At 45.5% G+C, this 21,368-nt stretch overlaps 1 protein-coding gene across 1 annotated transcript; it reads right to left on the reverse strand.

The window, feature by feature from the left end:
- Positions 1-123: 123 nt before the first annotated feature.
- Podnl1 (podocan like 1) lies at positions 124-6,248 on the reverse strand. Its single transcript, XM_021632161.2, has 10 exons — positions 6,240-6,248; positions 5,904-6,122; positions 4,917-5,010; positions 4,578-4,642; positions 4,373-4,482; positions 3,598-3,754; positions 3,187-3,302; positions 1,435-2,092; positions 572-720; positions 124-496 (listed from the first exon to the last, which is right to left on the reverse strand). The coding sequence occupies exons 1-10, from the start codon at positions 6,246-6,248 to the stop codon at positions 364-366; spliced, it is 1,710 nt and encodes a 569-aa protein (XP_021487836.1). The 3' UTR covers positions 124-363.
- Positions 6,249-21,368: the final 15,120 nt, after the last annotated feature.

Consider the following 21,368-nt stretch of genomic DNA (forward strand, 5'->3'; position numbering starts at 1 on the left):
GGGACCAAACTGACTGACTGTATCCTGGAGCCTCGTCTCCACACTTGGACCCAAGTGGGATGGGAAAGACACTCCTTAGAGATGTGGGGGAGAGATGGCTCTCATTGGGCACTGAGTCCCACGTGAACATGCTTTATTTTCCCCATCACTGTCGGCGGTGGAGGGTGTAGTCTGCAGCCCAGAATGTTCAAGACAGCATACTTCCTGCTTCAGCCCCTAGCCTCCCCTAGGAGACACCTGCTTCTCATGCTTCAGCCAGCTCTGGGCAGAACAGGCCCAGCCTCCAAAGCCCTGACTGAGAACTTTCTTAGTCCGTAGTCCATCAGAGATCAGGCCAGGGCTACTTGGCTAGCCCCTCAGGGCTCAGGGCCCCTTGCCCTTGGGTGGCAACTGGACCAGGACCTGTTCTGGGTTGTCTGCAGTGTCTACCACACGTAGGTGTACAAGCCCCAGGAAGGCCTCGGCTGCGATGCTTGTCATGTGAAGCCTGTTGGCCCTGTGCAGAAAGGCGGGGATATTAGGGCAGTGACAGGTGAGCTACTGTCCTCATCCAGACTCCCCTATCCCTCACCTGAGAAAGAGGGTGCGTAGGCGGGGTGTGCTGAGGAAGGCCTCTGGGCCTACGTGGCTGATACGGTTTGCCTGCAGATGAAGCTCCTCCAGGGCCTCGGGTAGATCGGGCGGCACAAAAGATAGCTGATTGTGGCTCAGGTCCAGTACCTGACAGACACAGCACCATGGTGGGCTCAGGGCCTAGGCCTTGCACATGCACGGCTTCCAGCCCCTTCCTCCCCAGTCTGCTGACAGTTCCATGCCAGGCTCAGGCCTCCTCCAGATCCCTGTTAGTAATGGTTGCCAGATTCTTTCACTCCATAGAGATCCACTGAGCCTGATCTATTTCAGATTACTCCATGGGAGATAGATTCAGCAAGACTCAAGGGTATGAAGATGGTGGTCCCTCATATCCTGCTCACTCACACCATTTTTCTCTCATTCCGTTTCCTTCCATTCCTTTCCCATCTCCCCTTCCTTCTTTCCATAGTCTCAGAGGGCTTCAAACTCAATCCTTCTACCTCAGCCCCCCACCCAAGGGGTCCCCACACCTGGCTCTGCAGCTCACTCTCACACTGTCTCTTCTGTGATTACCCAGATGATCTCTTACTCTAACTAGGATGCTTGGGGTCAGAGAGGGGCTAAGGGCCCTCCCTGCCTTGTACTCAGCTGGGTTGCCAGAACCTAGAGACCACAGGCACCCCTTAAAATGCAGGAGTGCTCGGAAGTGAGGTCCTCCACCAGAAGGTGGGGGCCTATCAGCAACAACCTGGGCAGGGGTTTAGCTATCCCAGGCTGCCCACGTGGGGCTCTGTGGCATGCCCGGGCTCAGCTGGGCCATAGGTGGGATGGAGTACCCACACACTGTAGTTAACCCCTGACCTGCAGCGCCTGCAGCTCGTGCCAGGTGCCAGGCCCAATGTCGCCCACGCGGAGCCGGTTGTGCGCCAGGTTCAGCTCCCGGAGCTTATTCAGGCCGGCAAGTGGCTCTGGCTCCAGGGCCCGCAGCTGGTTGCGCTGCAGTCTCAGTGAACGCAAACTGGCAGGCAGGCCCTCGGGTAGACGGCTCAGCTGGTTACCAGCTAGGTCCAAGCTGCACAGGGCACGCAGCCGGCGGAAGGCGCGGGGATGTATATGTGCACTGGCCAGGCAGTTATAGGCCAGGTTGAGCTCGGCCAGCCCTCGCGCAGACACCAGATCCCGCGCACCTAGCGCGGCCACGCGGTTGTGGGGCATCACCAGGGCCTGCAGGTGTTGGGGCAATGCGGGGGGCACGCGCTCCAGCCTGTTGCCGTAGAGGTGCAGCGTGTGCAGGGCCCGCAGAGGCCTCAGCGTCCCCGCGGGCAGCGCCGAGGCCCCCAGCTGGTTGTGCTGCAGCAGCAGGTAGCGCAGGCCCCTTGCTTTGTGCAGCCTCACCGCTTCCACCTGCCGGATGCAGTTTCGACCCAGGTGCAGTATGGTCAGCGATCCAGGTAGACCCTCAGGCACGGTGGCCAGCTGGTTGTGGGACAGGTCCAGGTACTCAAGGCTGCTCAACTTGCTGATGGGAGAGAGGTGATGGAATGGTCACGTCAAGAAGTGGACCCCATAAATCTTACCAGAAAGGAAAAGAAATGGTTTTAAGACTCCTTTAGACTGGAGGTGTCAAGTTGAGAGTGATGGAGCAAGGATTGCTATGATATGGAAGACAGGCATGTGGCCGTGAGCATAGGCATGGAATCCCAGCACTCAGAGGTGATCTAAGAGGACTGTGAGTTTCGTGTCTTTCAAAAACAAAAAACAAAACAAAACAAAAAAACTGTAGGGTGGGGCTGGAGAGATGGCTCAGCAGTTAAGAGCACTGACTGCTCTTCCAGAGGACTGAGCTCAGTTCCCAGCACCCACATGGCAGCTCTCAGCTGCCTTAACTGCAGCCCCAGGAGATCCACTGTCCTTTTACAGCCCCTTTTCCAGCACTGCACACACGTGCTTCACAGGCATCCATGCAGGCAAATCACCCACGAACATTAAAATAAATAAATCGAGCTGAGCGTTGCGGTGTACATCCCAGCAATCAAAGGGCAGAGGCAGGCAGAGCTAAATGAGTTGGAGGCTGGTCTGGTCTACATAGCAAGTTCCAGAACAACCATAGCTACATAGAGAAAGCCTGACTTTAAGAGGGGGGGAAGGGCTTAGAGTAATCCCATCACTCTAGTGGCAGAGACAGGTGGATCTCTGAGTTGGAGGCCACCCTGGTCTACAGAGTGAGTTTCAGGACAGCCAGAGATACACAGAGAAACAAAACCCACAAGAGCTGAGGCTCAGCTCAGAGCTTCTGTCCACCCGTCTACAGCCCTGTAGGGAGAGCCTGGGCTGTGGCCAGGTGGTAGACTTGTTTCCTAGCATATGTGAGACCCTGGACTCTTATCTTCCCACCACAAAAACCATAACTCTTGGACCTCAAGAAAGGGTAATAGAACCTCAAGAAAGGGTAGCAGGGGACAAGGACACCGGCAAGAATTGCAGCATACAGCAACACCTTTTATGCCAGGCGGGGCGGCGGGGTGTGCACCAGGTTCTCACTAGATGAAGTCCTGGAGCAGGAACCCTGCAAAGGAGGGGACTGCTGTCGGCACAGGACCGCAGCATCCCTACCTGAAGGTGGTCGCATCCAGGCCACTGTCCGTCAACTGATTGCGCTGCAGATACAGCTCACGGAGTCGGGTGTGAAGGCTCAGCGCTCCTCTGGGCACTTTGGAGATGAGATTGTTCTACAGAGAGAGAAGAGAAGGCGATAGAGGGTCAGGTACGGACGCTGTGGGAGCCACAGAAGGCTCGAGTAAGAGAGTGGCCAGGAGCCTGCCTTGCCTGGAAAGGAGTGGAAGGAGTTTTGTTGTCGTTGCTGTTTTAAAATGATTGTTCTAATATCTGGAATTCTGGAGAGCAGTTGAAAGGACGGAAAAGGAGCAGTGCCACAGAGAGTGGAGAAGTCCCACAGGCCTAGGCGTCTGTGTGTGTGTGAGTGTGTGCGTGTGTGTGCACATGCGTGCACGACAGGCAGGGTACCTGCAGATGAAGCCGCTCCAGGGAGGCTGGCAAGCTGGGTGGTAGGTAGCTGAGCCGGTTGCTGGACAGGCTTAGGGTGGTGACGGCCTCCGAACCACGGAAGGTGTTAGGTGGCAGGCCGCTGTTGCTCAGTCTGTTGTTGTGGAGGTACACGGACCTGAGGAGAGCCAGGCTGCTGCCACGGTCCATGCCTGCGCACACCCCTCCCACACGTGCCTAGTGCCCTCCCTCTCCAGCTGGGTTGCCAACAGCTCCTGTCTGAGAGTGAAGGACCTGTGTGCATGCCTGCATGTGTGCGTGCATGTGTTAGGGGGGGTGTAGGTGGCATCTAGACTTTTTTTTTTTTTTTTTTTTGCATCTAGACTTTTAATATAGTGTGTGGGGCTCTGGCTCACCCCTCAAGTTCCCCCCAGTACCACAACCCTCGGCTCCCCACACAGACCTGAAGCCCCTTTGGTCCCATCTTGGGGACATAGCCCCAAACTGAGCTGAGTGTTTCAGACCTCCCAAAACTGAGCTGAGCCCTCTCTGACACCCCCACCTCCCAGCACAGGGCCATGCCCCAGGATTCCCAGAACAGAGCCCACCAGCCTTTTCTTTTACCCCACTCCCAGTGCATAGCTAAGCCCCAGATCCTCCAAGACAGGGCTGTCCTCTGGTTCTCCTTATGCAGGGCCAGTACATGCCCCCCAGGACAGGCCTGTTTTCCCCGCGGCCTCTGGGGGCAGGATCCTGGAATCAAAGGTTGGGGGGTCGAGCCGGGTGCTAAGGCTACCGGAGTGCAGGCTTCTCCCCAAAGGTGAGAGGAAAGATCTCCGCCACTTGATTGGCAGCCAGATCGGCGACACGCAGGGAGCGTGGCAGGAACTGGGGCGCAACAGAGAGCTGCAACAGCAACAGCGTCTCGTCCTGGTGCCCGGTTTCCTGCTCCCCAGCCCCACCCCCAGCCAGGCTGTGCCCTTTCAGGGATACAGGCTCACCTTGTTGTGGGCCACGTAGAAGTTCTCTAGCTGGGTGAGGGACTCAAAGGCCTCATCAGGCAGGCCTGGGGGGGCACAGTAGGCAATGGATGAGGGGACCAGCATTCTAGTAACCCCACTCTGAAGGCGAGGGACCAACATGGGTTCCTAGGCCTCCCCTCCACCCTCAACACACACATCCTGTCCTTACTCAAAAGCCACAGCTACCACCATCCCCCAACCCTCGAAATTCCACCATGCTCAGCAGTTGTGGAAACCCCCGAAGAGCTGGCCACAACTGGCAAACAGCGGATGTGGAGCGAGGCTGGGAGCTGCTTGTTCCCAGCCTGAGGCCCTCACCCTCTGAGGAGATGACATTGCTGTGCAGGTCCAGGGTGCGCAAGCCGCTGAGGCGAGACAGCTCATTGTATGGGAGCTCCTGCAGCTGGTTGTTCTGTGGAGGAGAAACATTCACACCAAGGCCCTTGCTCCTCAGCTTGTAACCTGGAGCTGTAGCCCTGTGGCAGAGAGTACTTGCTTACTTCCGTAAGGCCCTAATATCTCCAGAGAGCAGAGGAAGAGGAGGAGGAGAGAAAAAAGCATCCCATTCCTGGATCCCAAACAACCTTGAGATTTGCAAGGCACTGGGCTTTTGCTGCATCATCCAACAATTAACACATTACCCTGATCCCCAGGCCACACAGGCTGCTCATTTTGAATCTGATCTCTGACACTTCTCTAGTGCCCCTGTTCCCTTGCCACACCCAACACAGGCCTTTGCTATACAGTGAAGAATGGCCTCAAACTTGTGTCCATCCTCCTACTTCAGCATCCTTAGTGCTGGGGCCACCACAACAGACTCTGATCTCAGCCCCCAACGCCCTTTTGCTCCAAGTTATTCCAGAGTACTCAAAGTGACTTCTAACATCACAAAGATTGCCCCAGAACTCAGTGCTTATTGGTTTGGTTTTTTATTTTTTGTTTGTTGTTTGTTTTAAAATTTTTTGTTTGTTTGTTGATTTTTTTTTTTTCAAGACAAGGTCTCTCTGTATATCCCTGGCTATAGCTTTGTAGACCAGGCTGTCCTCACACACACAGAATACCACCTGCCTCTGCCTCCCAAGTGATGAGATTAAAGACATGCACCACCAGTGTTTTGACCAAAATAATTTTACCCCTTCTAAGATGCTGACTCCAAACTCAGCTCTCCAGACACATAATGCTTCTACCTGTGGTGCTGGCCTGGCTTAGCAGACCCAGAGCAAGGCCAGGTTCAACTCTGGCATGTGTATGCATGGACCCTGCCTGGGCCTTGTGCCTCTCTGGGTCTCTGACCCCAGCCCTCACCTGCAAGGAGAGGTGCCTAGCAGCTGTGGTGATATTGTCCGGGAATACTCTCAGGTCCAGGCCAGCACAGTCCACTGTGTCCTCTCGGGGACAGGAGCAGCGCCAAGGGCAGGGCCTCGGCAGCGACTGTGAGCTGTCACCCAAGTGTGGAAAGTCAGGGTCCTCCATGTGTGCTGCCGGCCACCTCAGCATCAGGAGCAGCAGCAGCTCTTGAGGCCTCTGGAGCAAGGGGTCAGAGGGCTGCCTGGTGAGTTCCCTTCTGAGGGGCACCTAGCCTGTGGGGAGAACTAGGCAGGGATGGGCAGACCGCCCTCAGTCCCTCCCTGCCCACCTTACCATGGTCATCCCTGCTATGCTCTCCCCAAGCTCGGTCCAGCAGTCACTTCTTCCAATGTCTGCTGTGATGACAGCTGCCTTCCATCTCTCAGCATAGGGCAGAAGGACACACACAAACACAACTATATCATAGGGCCTAGGAGAATACCATCTCCTTCCCCTCCCTGAAGAGGGCAGGCTGAAGGCTGGATAGGGTGGCAAGGCCCATCTAGCCCAGCCCTCCCTCCCTGTCTGCTCCAATCATTCCCGCTCTACTTTCATAACCTCAGCCAGCCTAAACTGAGCCACAGTGATGAGGAATGTTTGAGGAAACGCTGACATTCACCCTAACTGGTATTTGGTCTGACCACAGACGGAAACAGGGGTGCCAGTGGATGGGGGAGGCATAGGAGAGTCCCCAAAAAGATGAAGCCAGCCCAAAGGGCTCAAGGGAGGATTGGGCTTCTGTTTTTATGCCTGGCTGGTAGCCACAGCCCACTCCCCAAGCAGTCATGGCTCTTGGAAGGAAATTAATGTAAGAGAGGCAGAGGCTGATGGCTATGCTTGTGAGCTGGGTGCCAGCCTGCCTGTTTGAGCCTGGGTTCTCTGCCTCAGCTTCCCTTCTAGTAACTGGTTATGGCTGTCTCACCTTCCAGAAACACTGTAAAGTTCAATAAGCTAACGCAGATGGGTGGGCAGCTATATGGCACAGGCTTGCAATCTCAGGGCTTGGGGAGGATAAGGCAGGAAGATACTGGTTGATGCCAGTTCTGGCTCCATGAGACCCCATCTTAAAAACAAGATGTGTCAAATGTATATGGGGAAAAAAAAATAAAAGCAATATGCAATGGTGCACACCTGTAATCCCAGCACTCAAGGAAGCAGAGGAAGGAGGATCTCTGTGAGTTTGAGGCCAGCCTGGTCTACCCTGTCTTGAAAAAAAAAAAAAAGATTCCCTTCCTCAAAGGGATATCAAATAAAATCTCTGGGGCTGGAGAGGTTGCTCAGAGGTAAAGAGCTGCCTGCTCTCCCAGAAAGTCTGCGTTCAGTTCCCAGGCTCAGAACTCCAGCCCCAGGGATCTGGGCAGTTGTCCTGGGTGTAGGAAAGGTAGCCAAATGAGTCAGAGGGCAGGCTAGCAGGCAGCCTTCCTCTACAGCTTCTGTGCCAAGCTCCTGCTTGAGTTCCTGCCTCAGCTGCCCTCAGCAGCGGATGATGAACAGTGTGAGATGAAATGAACCTTATTCTACCTTAAGTTGCTTTGGTCAGAGTTTAATCACTGAGACAATAAAGGAGCTAGAACTCCCAAAAACTTCTAACGGAGACTCAGAAGTTGTAGAGGCTGGAGAAATGACCCAGTGGTCAGAGTACTGGCTGCTCTCCCAGAGGACCCAGGTTCAATTCCCAGCACCCACATAGCAGCTTACACCTGTCTAACTCCAATTCCAGGGGATCTGACACCATCACACAAACATGCAGACCAATGAACATAAAATAAAAATAAATTAAGAAAAAAAAGACTCAGAAGTTGGATCATGTGTGGTGGACACACCCTTAATCTTAGCACTCAGGGGGCACAGGCAGTGGCTCTTTGAGTCCAAGGCCACTCTGGTCTATATAGCAAGTGCTAAGCCAGCCATGGCTATACAGTGAGATTCCCTCTTTAAAAAATATAATAAGCTGGGCATGGTGACACAAGCTTTTAATCCCACCCTTGGGGAAGCAGAGGCAGGTGGATCTCTGATTTCGAGGCCAGCCTGACTACAAAGTGAGTCCAGGACAGCCAGGGCTACACAGAGAAATACTGTCTCAGGGGAAAAAATGACTCAGGAAGTGAACAACTCACAAGTCTCAGGGAGTCCCAAAAACCTAGCACATGGACAATCCTTTCCTTCCCCAAGGTTATACAGAAGTAAGTACTGATGAGAAGACTCAGAACAGCCAAGCTGACTGAAAAACAAACAAACAAACACCCTGCTTTGATGGCAAGCTGCTTCCAAGTTCTGCAGGGAAAACACTCATACAAACACATTAAAATACAGTAAATCTAAAAACTGAAGGGCTAATGTCACGGCTGGGTGGAGTACTTGCCTAGCACACACTGGGCACTGGATCCCACCTCCAGCACAAAACAAGCCAAGTGTGATAGAATCCCAGCCTTCCATCCTCCCCTGCACACTGGGTTACAGGCCAGCCTGAGTATGCTGGCTAGTTTTATGACATAACTTGGAGTCATTTGGGCAGAGGGACTCTCAATTGATAAAACACCTTTATCAGAGTGGCCTGTACGGTTAGGCAGTTTCAATCCTGAGCAAGTGGTCATGGGTTATATAAGAAAACAGGCTAAGCAAGCCATGAGGATCAAGCCAGGAAGCAGCATTCCTCCATGGATTTTCCATTGGTTCCTGCCTCCAGGTTCCTGCCTTGAGATCCTGCCCTGAATTCCCTCAGTGATGACATGTGATCTGAGAGTAAGATGAAAGAAACATGTTCTCCCCAAGTTGTTTTGATGATGCTATTTTATCACAGAAATAGAAGCCTTAACTAAGACATTGGCCTACACAAGACCCTATCTCAAAAAAAAAACAAAAACAAAAACAAACAAACAAACAAACAAAAAAACGACAACAAGAAAAACAATAAAAAAGCTAGTGGTATGCAATCTGGGTGTGGAGAGGGTTATAATTTCTAATTCCATGTGGTTTCCCCTTGTGCCCTGGGCCTGTTTTCCATGTCTGGTTGTTGATTCAGAGGACAGAAAGTGTGGTCTTCCATACGGTACACTGCTGTCATTTCTGACTAGGTCCCCATGTAATTGGGACATGCTGACAACAGTCTTCTGGAATGTCTTGTGATCAGAAATGTGGGAAGCCTTCTATGATGAGAACACCTGTGAGCCCAGCACAAGAAGATGGAGGCAGGGGGATCATGAGTTTAAGACTAGCCTAAGCTATAGAAGACCCTAACTCAAAACAAAAACCAAAAACAAACAAAAACAAAGCTAGGCAATGGTAACACATGCCTTTAATCCCAGCATTCCGGAGGTAGAGGCAGGCAGATCTCTGAGTTCAAGGCTAGCTTGGTCTACAGAAAGAGTTCCAAGACAGCCAGAGCAACACAGAGAAACCTTATCTCAAAAACAAAAACAAAAACAAAAAAAAAAAAAACAAATACAAATACAAACAAATAAACCCAACAACCACAAAATGGTTTGGCACGATGGTTCAGAAGGTAAAGGTGCTTACTGTTAAGTCTGACAACTTGAGTTCAATCCCTGGGCTCCATGTGGTGAAGAAGACAGCTAGCTTCTGCGGTGGGCCTCCACACAATTACATGGGACATACACACCCACACTTACAATAATAATTAATAAATAAAGCAACACTTGGTTTTCTAAGACAGGGTTTCTCTGTGTAGCCTTGGCTGTCCTGGAACTTCCTCTGTAGACCATGCTGGCCTTGAATTCACTGAGATCCACCTGCTTCTGCCGAGCAGTGAGTGAGAGCCTCACTTTCCTCAGTGATGGGGAATGACCTGAGAGTTGCAAGATGAAATAAACCCTTTCCTCCCCAAGTTGCTTTTGGCATTGTGTTTATCATACCTACAGAAATCCAAAGACATGACTGATCAGAAATACATGTAGCAAACTGTACTTGCAACTAGCATTGAGAACCATGGCAGTCTTGTGAGACTAGGCCCTCAGCTAGTAGGACATAGTGCTGATTCCAAGCAGATTGTGTTATAAGTAGGTTGTAGATATGAACTTGGATTATAAGGAACTTAATAGCTTAGTGCGCTCTGCATGGGATACTGCTAGAATTTATGCTTTAAGATCTCATGTGCCAGCTAGGCACAGTGGCACATGCCTGTAATCCCTGCATTCTGAGAGGCAGAGGCAGGCAGATCTCTGAATTTGAGGCCAGCCTGGTCTACAAAGTGAGTCCAGGACAGTCAAGGCTACACAGAGAAACTCTGTCTCCAAAACAAAACAAAACAAAAGAAAACAAAACAACAGATCTCATGTGCTAAAAGTCTTTTAATGTTAGCCAGATGGTGGTGGCATGTTGTTTTAAAAAAAGAAAATCACTTGATTTTGCCAATCATTTGATTTTACTCAGGAGCCAGATGCTGGGGTGAAAACCTGCTAGCTCAAAGAGGCAGAGAAAGCACCCAGCTGACCTTCCTACTCAGCTTATGTCTCAACCAAAAGCTAAAAACCAAAAGTTCCTTAGCTCAGCTGACAGCCCAGGAGAAAAAGGCCTCCTAGCTCACCCAAAGCTAAAAGCTTTTTATTCTTCTCCACAGTGTCTTAAATACCCTTCAACTCAAAGTCTCTCCTTTCTACTTAATTCTCATTAGCTGGTTTCTTGCTCAAGAGACCCAAGGTTAACTTTATTAAAGCCTGAGTACAAAAAGCTCTTGGATTAAAGGTGTGTGCTAGGACTGAGCCATACCATAATCACCTGTTTGCAATAAACAGAAAGTTCTTATATTAAAGGTGTGTGTTAGGTCTGGGCCACACCAAATAAGAAACAGGTTTTTGCGGTTCACAGTTTTGGGATTGACAATAATCAAATATCCTGTGGCAATGGTGCATGCTTATAATCCCAGCACTAGGTAGGCAAGGGCAGAGGCAGGAAGATCTCTGTGAGTTTGAGGCTAGCCTGGTCTACAGAGCGAGTTCTAGGACAGCCAGGGCTACACAGAGAAAACTTGTAGCAAGAAAAACAAAAACAAAAACAAACAGAAACCAACCAAAAAAAAAGCAGCCAGCTTCTGTAGATTTTCAGCTGCAGTGTACATTGTATTGGTAAATTGTCCTATGTTGTTTAAGTTTACAGAGAAGCTGTTTCTGTTGGCAAGGTTACCACTCCTAACTCAGACCCAAACCATTTCTATGCTAAGCATCCTCAAAGGCCTCTTGTCTGGGGATTGGCTGCCCTTTTCCCCAGCTCTGCCACTGCAAGGAGAGAACAAAAGAGCCCAAGAGTGAAAACAGCCCAAGAGTGAGGACAGCTGGAAGGTGAACCATTTCCAACCATGGTAACTACTCTTCATACTGTTCACCCCATAATATACTAGTGCCCGAGTAGGGAAAAGAAGCTGCAAGTTCAGCCACAGGAAGCTCAGGCATGGAGAGAAGGCTTGATGGCCAACCCCATCCACTAATCTGTAGTAGAACATGGTCAAACCGACCTGTCATTAGACTTAGAGCACTGCTTATACACCTCATTTTCAAGCATGGCCTCCATTGCTACCTGAAACAGAATGACCTGGAGAAACAGCTAAAGCAACAGGCCCTTGCCCTTAACCACCTGACTGTCAAAGCTTATATCTTAAAAGCTTACACAAAAGCTGGTAGCAATGTCTTTACAGAGAAAAGGCTGATTGCCCTGTATGATTCTGTAAAATCTTGCTTGCTTGCCCCCAACTTGTGGTTTTAGAGTATAAATTGAGAGTGCAAATTAGACCCAGGACAAGACTTTTCAGGAGGTGTCCTGGCTTTGATCCACTGACGGCTTCTTTTCTCTTCCACTCTCACTGGTGCCAGGATGCTTATTCCAGAAAGATTCCCACAGCACATCCATTCACCCATCCTTCCACCCACCCAATCATCTGTCAATCCATCCATCCATCCATCCACCTACCTACTTATCATCTGTGTATCAGACTAACACCACTTGCTATTTATTATTTCACTATGACTTAGTAAACTTACTTATACAGAGGCCACGTCCAGATGCCCTGGATGCCAGAACTGCCAGCTAAGCCAACCACTGGGTTGTTTTTCTTTTATTACATACATATCTGTATGCACATGTGTATGTGTATGTGTGTGCCACAGTGGGCTTGTGAAACTTGTAGGAAAACTTATAGGAGTTGGCTCTTACCATGTGGATTCCAGAGATCAAATGGGTTTTTTTTGTTGTTTTTTTTTTTTTTTAAAGACAGGGTTTCTCTATGTAGTCTTGTCTGTCCTTGACCTCACTATGTAGACCAGGATAGTCTTGAGTTTAGAGAGTTCTTCCTGTCTTTACCTCCTGAGTGCTGATCTTTCAAAGGTACCAACTTCCCTACCTTTAAAATGGCTAACTGACAAGCCTGTATGGGTGGATCAATGGTCAATGAAAAAAGTTACAGGTACTAGAACAGCTGGAACAAGAGCAGTTAAATGTTCAACACATTGAGGAATCTACCAGTCCATGGAATTCCCCTGTGTTTGTTACAAAAAAGAAATCAGGAAAATAGAGGATGGTGCCATAAATAAGATGATTCAGCCTGGAATCACATTGCCTTCTTTATTACCTAAGTCATGGCCTTTGATAGTAATCAATTAAAAAGAAAATTTTTTCACCATCCCTTTGCATGGACACGGTGGGGAAAGGGTTGCTCCCTCAGTGCCAACTTATAATAATAGTGGTCCTATAAGGAGATATCATTGGAAGGTCTTACCACAAGGAATATTGGCACTACCTTGTGCCAATATTTTGTACAACAGCCATTAGAAATAAATCGTAAAAACTTTCCTCAATCTAAATTTTACCATTATATGGATGATAACTTACTGGCTGATTCAGATGCAGAAACCTTAGAAAAAAAATGTTTGATGCAGTAAAGAGAATTTGGCCTTGCTGGTGGTTACAAATACAAAGAGGAGGCCCTATCAATTATCTAGGATATAAGATAAGTTTGCAGAAAATTCGAACACAGAAAGTACAAAACAAGAGAGATCAATTACAAACTCTTAATGACTTTCAAAAACTGATTAATTACTCAAGAGTTGAGTAATTTATTTCAAACCTTACAAGGTAATAAGGATTTAAATAATCCCAGGAAATTATCAGCTGAGGCTGAGGGAGAACTGGCTCTGGTAGAAAAGGACACACATGTGGACCGCTTGGATCCAAAGCTGGGTTGTATTTTGGTTATTCTGCTTCTCCTCATTCTCCCATGGGAATTCTTATGCAAAGAAAAGACAGTACCTTAGAATGGATTTATTTAAATTTTTTTAGCACATAAAGAGAGAAAAAAATAAAGACCCATGTAGAAAAAGATTTCTAAATTGATTCTGAAAGAAAAAAAATGAGACTTCATCAATGACCAGGGATAGAGCCAGCAGAATTTGTGGTAACTTTTGCTAATACCAAAATCACCTCATTATGGGCAGAAAATGAACATTGGCAAATAGCATGCAGCAATTTTTTGGGGGGAGAGATTAACAACAAAACAAAACAAAACAAAACAAGAAACTTCAATTTATAAAAAGAACTAATTGGATTGTTTCTCTTATAGTAAAAGGGACAACAATTTCTGGAACACTTATATTTTATACTGATGCAAATAAATCAGGAAAGACAGTTATAAGTCAGGAAAAATAAGTAAAGTGGACCAGAGCCCTTATGATTCAATTCAAAAATCAGAGTTGTCTTCCATTCTTATGGTATTATGTGATTTTCCTGAATCTCTTGATATAGTTACTGACTCACAATATGCAGAAAGAATTGTTTTACATATTAAAACTGCTGAACTTATTCTGAATGATTCAGAATTAACTTCTCTATTCAGCTACAAGTAATTAGAAACAGAAATCATCCATTGTATATAACACATGTTAGATCTCATACAGCTCTACCAGACCCATCATTACCTAGCAAAAGGTAATGATGAAATTGATCAGCTGTTAACAGGAAGTATGGTAGAAGCCTCAGAATTTCATGAGAAATACCATGTTATCAGCAAAGATTTAAAGAAAAAATCATGTGGCAACAAGCTAAGGAAATTATAAGGCAATGTTTTACTTGTTCTTGGTAAAATCAAACTCCAATACTTGCAGGAAGTAACCCAAAAGGTACCCAAAGAAATGAAATTTGGCAAATGGGTGTGTTTCGTTTTGCAGAGTTTGGAAAATTAAAGTATGTGCATTATACTATAGATATGTATTCAGGATTTCGATGCACAACTGCTTTAAGTTCTGGAAAGTCTGGTTCTATTATTACACATTTATCAGAAGTTATGTCTATCGTGGGGATACTTGTGCAAATTAAGACTGACAATGCTCCAGCATAGGTCTCTAGTAAAATGAAACAGGTTTTTGCATATTACAACATAAAGCATAGTACAGGTGTACCACACAATCCTACAGGACAAATAGTTATAGAAAGATCTAATAGTACTTTAAAAGATATGCTTAATAAACAAAAAGGGGTAATAAAGACACCCAGAGGAAGATTACACAGTGCCTTATTAATTTAAAATTTTTAAATGCTAATGAAAAAGAAACAACAGCTGTAGAGAGACATTGGATAATAGAAAAACCTGCTGAATTAAATCAGCCTGTATATTTTAAAGATGTATTGACCTCAGAATGGAAACCAGGATATGTGTTACGTTGAGAAGAGGTTTTGTCTTTGTTTCCACAGGAAAAGAAAGGATATGGGTACCATCTAAATTGATAAAGATTAGATCTGAACAAGAGATCTCCTGAATAAAGAGAGGCAATAGTTCATCAGATAGCTTGGTAATTCAAACTAATGTATAAAGACTAGAGCTATGTTCTTAAGTAAAAAGGATATATTTGTTGTTTTGGTATTTAAAAAACACAGGAGATGTACAATGTTTTGAGTAGCAATTTGTATATATATATATATATACACATATATCTTAAGAGCATATTTAATTTCAAAATATCAAAAGAACTTTAAAATTTTTTTCAATTGAGAGATAATACTTTTTCTATTGCCAAAAAAAAAAACCATTTGCCCTAAGAAAGATATAACCCACCAAGTATTTTTGTAAATACTTTTACTGTACCATTCATTTTTATTTAGACAAAAATAGGAGAAAAGGGTAGATAATTGAATCTTTTATAGATTTTTGTATATTGATACAAAATTAAGGTTATAATTGGTTACAGCATACTATGTATCAACTCTTTTTAAGGTCTTGTATCTATGTAATTCTTAAAGATGCAATGTAAAGTTCTAGTCCTTTTAAAAGCTACTGTCCTAAACTGTTTAGGATAGTTAAGAGATGCAAACTAACAGTCAATCAAACTTGTGGTTTTGTTAGGTACTAGTTTAGTTAAACACAGATATTTTTTCTAAGTTAAAAATATACAGCTAGAAACAAGTAATTCAGATATACTAGAGATAGATAGATGATCTTCAAAAACCTCATAGATCTATAGAATTTGGCATTTAAAGATGTTTTATTAATTTGAGATTTTTTTTTGACAATGAGACATGTCAGCTCCTGGCAACACCCCTTTTTTACTTCAAAGAATATGATGCACATAAAAAAAATTCTTTAGGAGACATCTTCTTATTTGGCAAACTAGCCACTGAGCAAGGAATGTTCTTTCTTCTACTGCAGACAGAATGCTGGACAAACTGGATTGAGGAAAGTTAACTGCTGAGCTCTGCAAGGACAAGCTAGGCAAGTCCTTCATAAGACCTGCTTCACAGAAAAGTCTGTCAGATGTTCTGAGCCAGAGGGCTGAAGACCATGTTCCAAGGCTAAAAAGATATCTTGGGTGACTGTCCATGCAGCCCGCGCAGTCTCTGTCATTTAGTTTTGTAGGCTGCTTGCTCTGCACTTCCTGTTTATTCAGAGAATATTAATCATTCTCAGGTCTCTGATGGGGTTGAAGACTAAATAGTTATAATCTTACAATTAAGATAAAGTTCTTTAGGAATTAAGAAGATATTTTAGGTCTAAAAAGATTTTTTTTTAATTGATATTACAAGTTTTGAAACAAAGTGTATTAGGTACAGAACTTCAGACTCATCAAGATAGCCTATATAGTAAAATACTTCCTTCAGGGTTGCTGATTACATATGGGCTAGACATTGTGAATGTAATTTTTGCCTGATAGCATATAGTTTATTGATGTTAGAGAAAAAGGCTTTTATTTAGATAGAAGGGAGAAATGTTGCAGGGTATTTGATCCCATTGTGAACCCCAAAACTGTGAACTGAAAAACCCTTTTTCTTGTTTGGTGTGGTTGAGCCCTATCATACACTTTTAATGCAAGAACTTTATGTTTATTATGAACAGATGATTATGTTGAGCTTCATCCAGCCCTAGCACACACCTTTAATCCAAGAGCTTTCGGTACTCAGGATTTAATAAAGTTAGCTCTAAGTCAAGAGGCGGAGCAAGAAACCAGCTGACAGGGATTAAAGAGTAGGAGGGTTTTGTTTTGTTTTGTTTGTTTGTTTTGTTTTTGAGTTGAGGGGTATTTAAGACAACGTGGGGATGTAGAAGGAGCTTTTAGTGTAAGCTTTAGATTTAGCCTAGGCTTCAGCGCCTCACCTCCCTGGCTTTTTGAGTTTTAAGCTAGCAAGACTTTGGTCTTGAGTTTTTGGCTTTTGCCTCCTGGGCTGTCAGTTGAGCTAGTGAGCCTTTGTTTTGTTTTGTTTTTTTGTTTTGTTTTGTTTTTTGTTTTGTTTTGTTTTTGTTTTTCTCATCTGGACCTGAGCTGAGAAGGAAGGTCAGCTGGGTTTTCTCTCTGCCTCTCTGAACTAGCAGGTTTTCATCCTAGCATCTGGCTCTCGAGTCTTTATTGGTAAAATAAAATGGTTGGGATTTTCATTTTTGTTTATAACAACAGTTGAGGAGTGCCCTTGTGCCGAATGAACTGGTTGTCAGCTGTAATCCCAGCATTTGGAAAGCTGGGATAGGAGGGTCACTGTGAGTCTGAGTCTTAAGAAAGAGAGAGGGGAATAGAGAACTCTTATTTTTGTGGTGTGTGCGGTGTGTATGGTGTGTGTGGTGTGTGTGGTATAGGGATGTGTTCATACCAGGGGTTCAGTGGCAACCATGGGACCACATTTGCTAAACCATAGGCTGCGTTTTAGTTTCACCAAATTTCCCTCCGATGTCCTTTCTCTGGCCCAGGATCCCATCCAGAACAGGGTCTTATTTGCTTGGTGACATAGTTTTATTGAGTTTCGTATCTTGGACACCCTGGAAGTTCGAGGTTCACAGTATTTATTATTTACTTTGAATGCATGCCCATATGGGCAGGCCTACCTTGACACGCAGAGACCAGAAGACAACGTCTAGGAATCACTTCATTCCTTCTACCACAGTGAAGTCAGTCATCGTGGTTGGCAGCGCAATGAGTACAGGTACCTTTGCTCACTGAACCTTTCCCCATCCTGCACACAGCTTGAGATGGAGTTTGGTAGGTTGGCCTTTCCTTCTCCAGTGCGATGACTGTAAACCTCCAAGGCCTTTCAGAACGTGTGGTCTGGGGAGTCAAGCTCACTTCGTGTTCACAAGGTAAGTGCTTTTCTGATTGAGCTGTCACTCTAGACCTGGTTTTGGTTGTTGTTTTTATTTTATTTTTTTTAAGTTCATGCACATTTTATCGAGTAGTAATATAAAATGCTTTTTCTTTGTCATTGTTACCGGTGCATACTCTGATTGCCAACATTTCAGAAGTCAAACTACAAAGGCAAGGCTTTAGGCTGTAGTGAATGACTTGGGTACTTATACAATTGTTAAAAAATATGAATGGACTTTTGTTGTTTGTTGCTGTTTTCAGAATGAACCAGCTGTAACCCGTAAATAATATACAAAGGGGAAAAAAAGTGAAAAAAATACATACTTCGTGGCACATGACAGAACAGAACAAAATAACTAAACTGTTACAACATTAAAAGTTACCATGCATTTAGAGTTTTACATGTAACTACAAACTTATTTAAATAAAACTGTGTAGTCCATGCTGGCCTCGAATTCGTGATCCTCCTACCTCTGCCTCCTTCAGCAAATCCTACTGGTGTGCACCACCACAACTGGCTGGTTGTTGTTTTTCAAGACAGAGCTTTTCTGTGTAGCCTTGGCTGTCCTGGACTTGCTCTGGGGTTCAAACTGGCCTTGAACTCAGAGATCCACTTGTCTCTGCCTCCCAAGTGCTGGGATTAAAGGCACGCACCACCATCACCTGTTTGGTTTTCCTTGTTCATATATGAATATGTTTATTTGGAGTGGTTTCTGCTTTTTTTCTTTTTCTTCTCTGGGCTTCAAGTAGCTCTGGCAGTCTTGAATTCACTACATCAACATGAATGACTTTGAACTCGGGGTCCTCTTCCCTTCACTGCCTGGGTACTGGGATCAAGGGCGTGTGCCACCATGCTCAGCTTGCTTTTGTGATGCAGGTTGTCAGTCAGTGTTTCAACCCGGGATCCAACTTGAGGCAATCCTCTTGTTTTGGCTTCTTTTTACATTTTTATTTTAATTAATTAAGTTTTTTGAGATAGGGTTTCTCTGTGTAGCCTTGGCTGCCCTGGAACTCAGTAGACCAGTATAGACCAGGCTGGACTTCAACTCAGAAAGCTGCCTGTCATCTCTGCTTCCTGAGTGCTAGATTAAAGGTATGTGTCACTACTGCCTGGCTTCACTTCACTTTTTTTTTTTTTTTTAAGATTTATTTCTTTATTTTACAAATGAGTGCTCTATTTGCATGTACATCTGCATGACAGAAGAGGGCAGCAGATCTTATTATAGATGATTGTGAGCCACTATGTGGTTGCTGGGAATTGAACTCAGGACCTCTGCAATAGCAGACAGTGCTCGTAACCTCTGAGCCATCTCTCCAGCCCCTTTTTTTAAATAATAAGAAAAATGGGTTCTTTTTAATTGTATCTATGTGTGGGTATGTGCCCTCTGAGCCAGAAGAGGGCAATGGATCCACACGGAGCTGGAGTTACAGGCAGCGTTTCTCCAGGCAGTGGGTACTAGGAATTGAACTCAAGTTCTCTGTAAGGGCAGCAAACACTCTTAACCACTGAGCCATCTGAGTCCCTGTTTTAGCCTCTTAAATGCTGGGATTACAGGCCTACACCATCATACCCAGACTGCGCACTTCTGATTTATTTTCTACAGAGTATTCTTGAATAAGTGACAGTAAATATCTGGTATGTTCCCAGGATTGTATATATAGAATTTAGGGACAATAACGGAGGGATAAAATGTTCTCAGAAGCCAAGTGTAGTGAGTGGCTTGTACCTGTCATTTTAGCACTGGAGAGGCCAAAGCAGGAGGACCCAGAGTTAAAGGCCAGCCTTTACACCACAAGACTCTTGCTCAAAAAAAGAAAAGAAAAGAAAATGGGCTGGGCATAGTGGCATACACCTTTAGTCCCAGCACTTGGGAGACCGAGTCAGGTGAATGTCTGTGGTTTCAAGACTAACTTTGTCTACATTGAAAGTTCCAGAGCAGCCAGGGCTACATAGAGATATCCTCAAAAAAAGATAAGGGGTGCTTGTCATACAAGCCTGACAAGTGAACTCAGCATGGAGAATCAACAGTTTGGTGGTACATGCTTTTAATCCTAGTACTCAGGAAATAGAGGCAGGCAGATCTCTGCGTTTGAGGCCAGCCTGGTTCACATAGTGAACTCCAGAACAGCCAGAGCTATGGAGAGAGAACCTGTTTCAAAAATAAGTAAGTAAGTAAATAAATAAATAACCTAGGAATCCAAGATAGAAGGAGAGAACCAATCATGAATGTTGCTCTCTGGCTTCCATAAGTATGCCATGGTGTCCTTGCACACACACACACACACACACACACACACACACACACCCCAACAGTAATATACAAGATAAAAAGGCAGAAAGAAAGAAAAGAAAAGAAAAGAAAAGAAAGAAAGAAGAAGAAAAAAAGGTATGAGACCCATCATGTGTCATGAGAGCAACACGGCTCTCAGCTGATGGCTCTGACCTTTGTTTCTTGTTTAAGGAGCTATCTGCCAGGTCAGGTTTCTTCTTTCTTCCCTCTAGTTACTTTCCCATTTATTTGCTATCTATCTATCTATCTATCTATCTATCTATCTATCTATCTATCAACAGTCTCACTATGTAATCCTGATAGGCCTGGGACTCTCTATGGCCTCGAACTCACAGAGATCTGCCTGCTGTGCCTCCCGAGTGCTTGGATTAAAGGTAGACAGTACCATGAATGACCAGCTTCCTTTGTCTTTCTGTAAAGACACTAATCTACTACACACACCAGGGAGGGAGTAGGCCCCACCTCCCACAGAAAGCAGTATCCACAGCAGAAAGTTCCAAGGGTGAATGAAGAGGGTCAGTAAAACTGGATTCCTCCTAAAAGTTTCATTCCCAACTTTAGCATCCTCGGGTGGATCTTACTCCTTAGCAGAAACCACGAGCTCCCAGCTCAGTGAAAGGCTCAGCAGGCTGTGGCTCTCTCTGAGTTCAAGGCCAGCCTGGTCTACATAGCAAGCTCCAGATCAACCAAGACTATACGTTGAGATGCTGTCTAGAAAAAGCAAACCAAAACCAAAAGCCCAAATTAAGGTGGAGAATGGTGGACTAATGTTGACCTCTGCTCTCTGCAGACACACTGATGGGCAAAGCTCATCTGGACACATGTGAACACACAACCATACATACATTCTTACATATATATATACACACACACACAAATATGCAGATCTCCTTGCTCATTTTTCCCTCTTGATTTTTTTCCTGCCCTCGCCCCATAGTTTAGCATTCAGCTGAGGACGGGTCTGCACATGCAGATGATCTTGGAGGGCTGTTAGTGAGCACTCTGGTCTCCGCATTAAGATGAAATCACCTGATAACCGTCTCTCAGCACATGTCCCCACCACTAGTGGACACATCGCTGCAGTTTAGTAGCAGTCTTGAAACTCTCCAGAAACCTTTGTCTTTGTGGGAATATTCTTCCTCCTCTCCTTTACAAGGCTGCTTTCCAACTGCCTTTCTACCCATTCCTGGAATTCAAGGACAGGTCCTATTTTCTTCTTTATGACCTGGGCTGTTAGCTGGGTTCTCAAGAAACCGAAAGGAGTATGCTGCCTCCTCTGCAACTGTCATACGAGTATCCAGAAGCCTCTATACACAATTGCCATGTCTTCAGGAGAGCTCACTTTATGCCTGTTTCATTTGTAAAACAAAGGCTTTATTCTAGGATGGTTGCAGAGATTGAATGAATGCACGCTGAACTGGTGCATCGCTAGCATCATCAGTGTCTAAGTCTTAACAGGCCTTCTTCCACAAGGTGGTGCAAACTCAGAACTACGCCTGAGCTATTTTTAAAAACAGCTTAATATTTGATCGTTGTCTGGAAGATTTTTTTTTTTTTTTTATGTTTGCTTG

The sequence above is a fragment of the Meriones unguiculatus genome, chromosome 10 (assembly GCF_030254825.1).
Source record: "Meriones unguiculatus strain TT.TT164.6M chromosome 10, Bangor_MerUng_6.1, whole genome shotgun sequence".
NCBI lineage: Eukaryota > Metazoa > Chordata > Mammalia > Rodentia > Muridae > Meriones > Meriones unguiculatus.

Excerpts from the sequence above, each read along its gene's own strand:
- Podnl1 (XM_021632161.2), bottom strand. Across the intron at positions 5,011-5,903 it reads CTAGGCACCTCTCCTTGCAG|AACAACCAGCTGCAGGAGCT; the intron begins GTGAGGGCTGGG and ends TCTCCTCCACAG. Across the intron at positions 497-571 it reads CTACGCACCCTCTTTCTCAG|GGCCAACAGGCTTCACATGA; the intron begins GTGAGGGATAGG and ends CTTTCTGCACAG.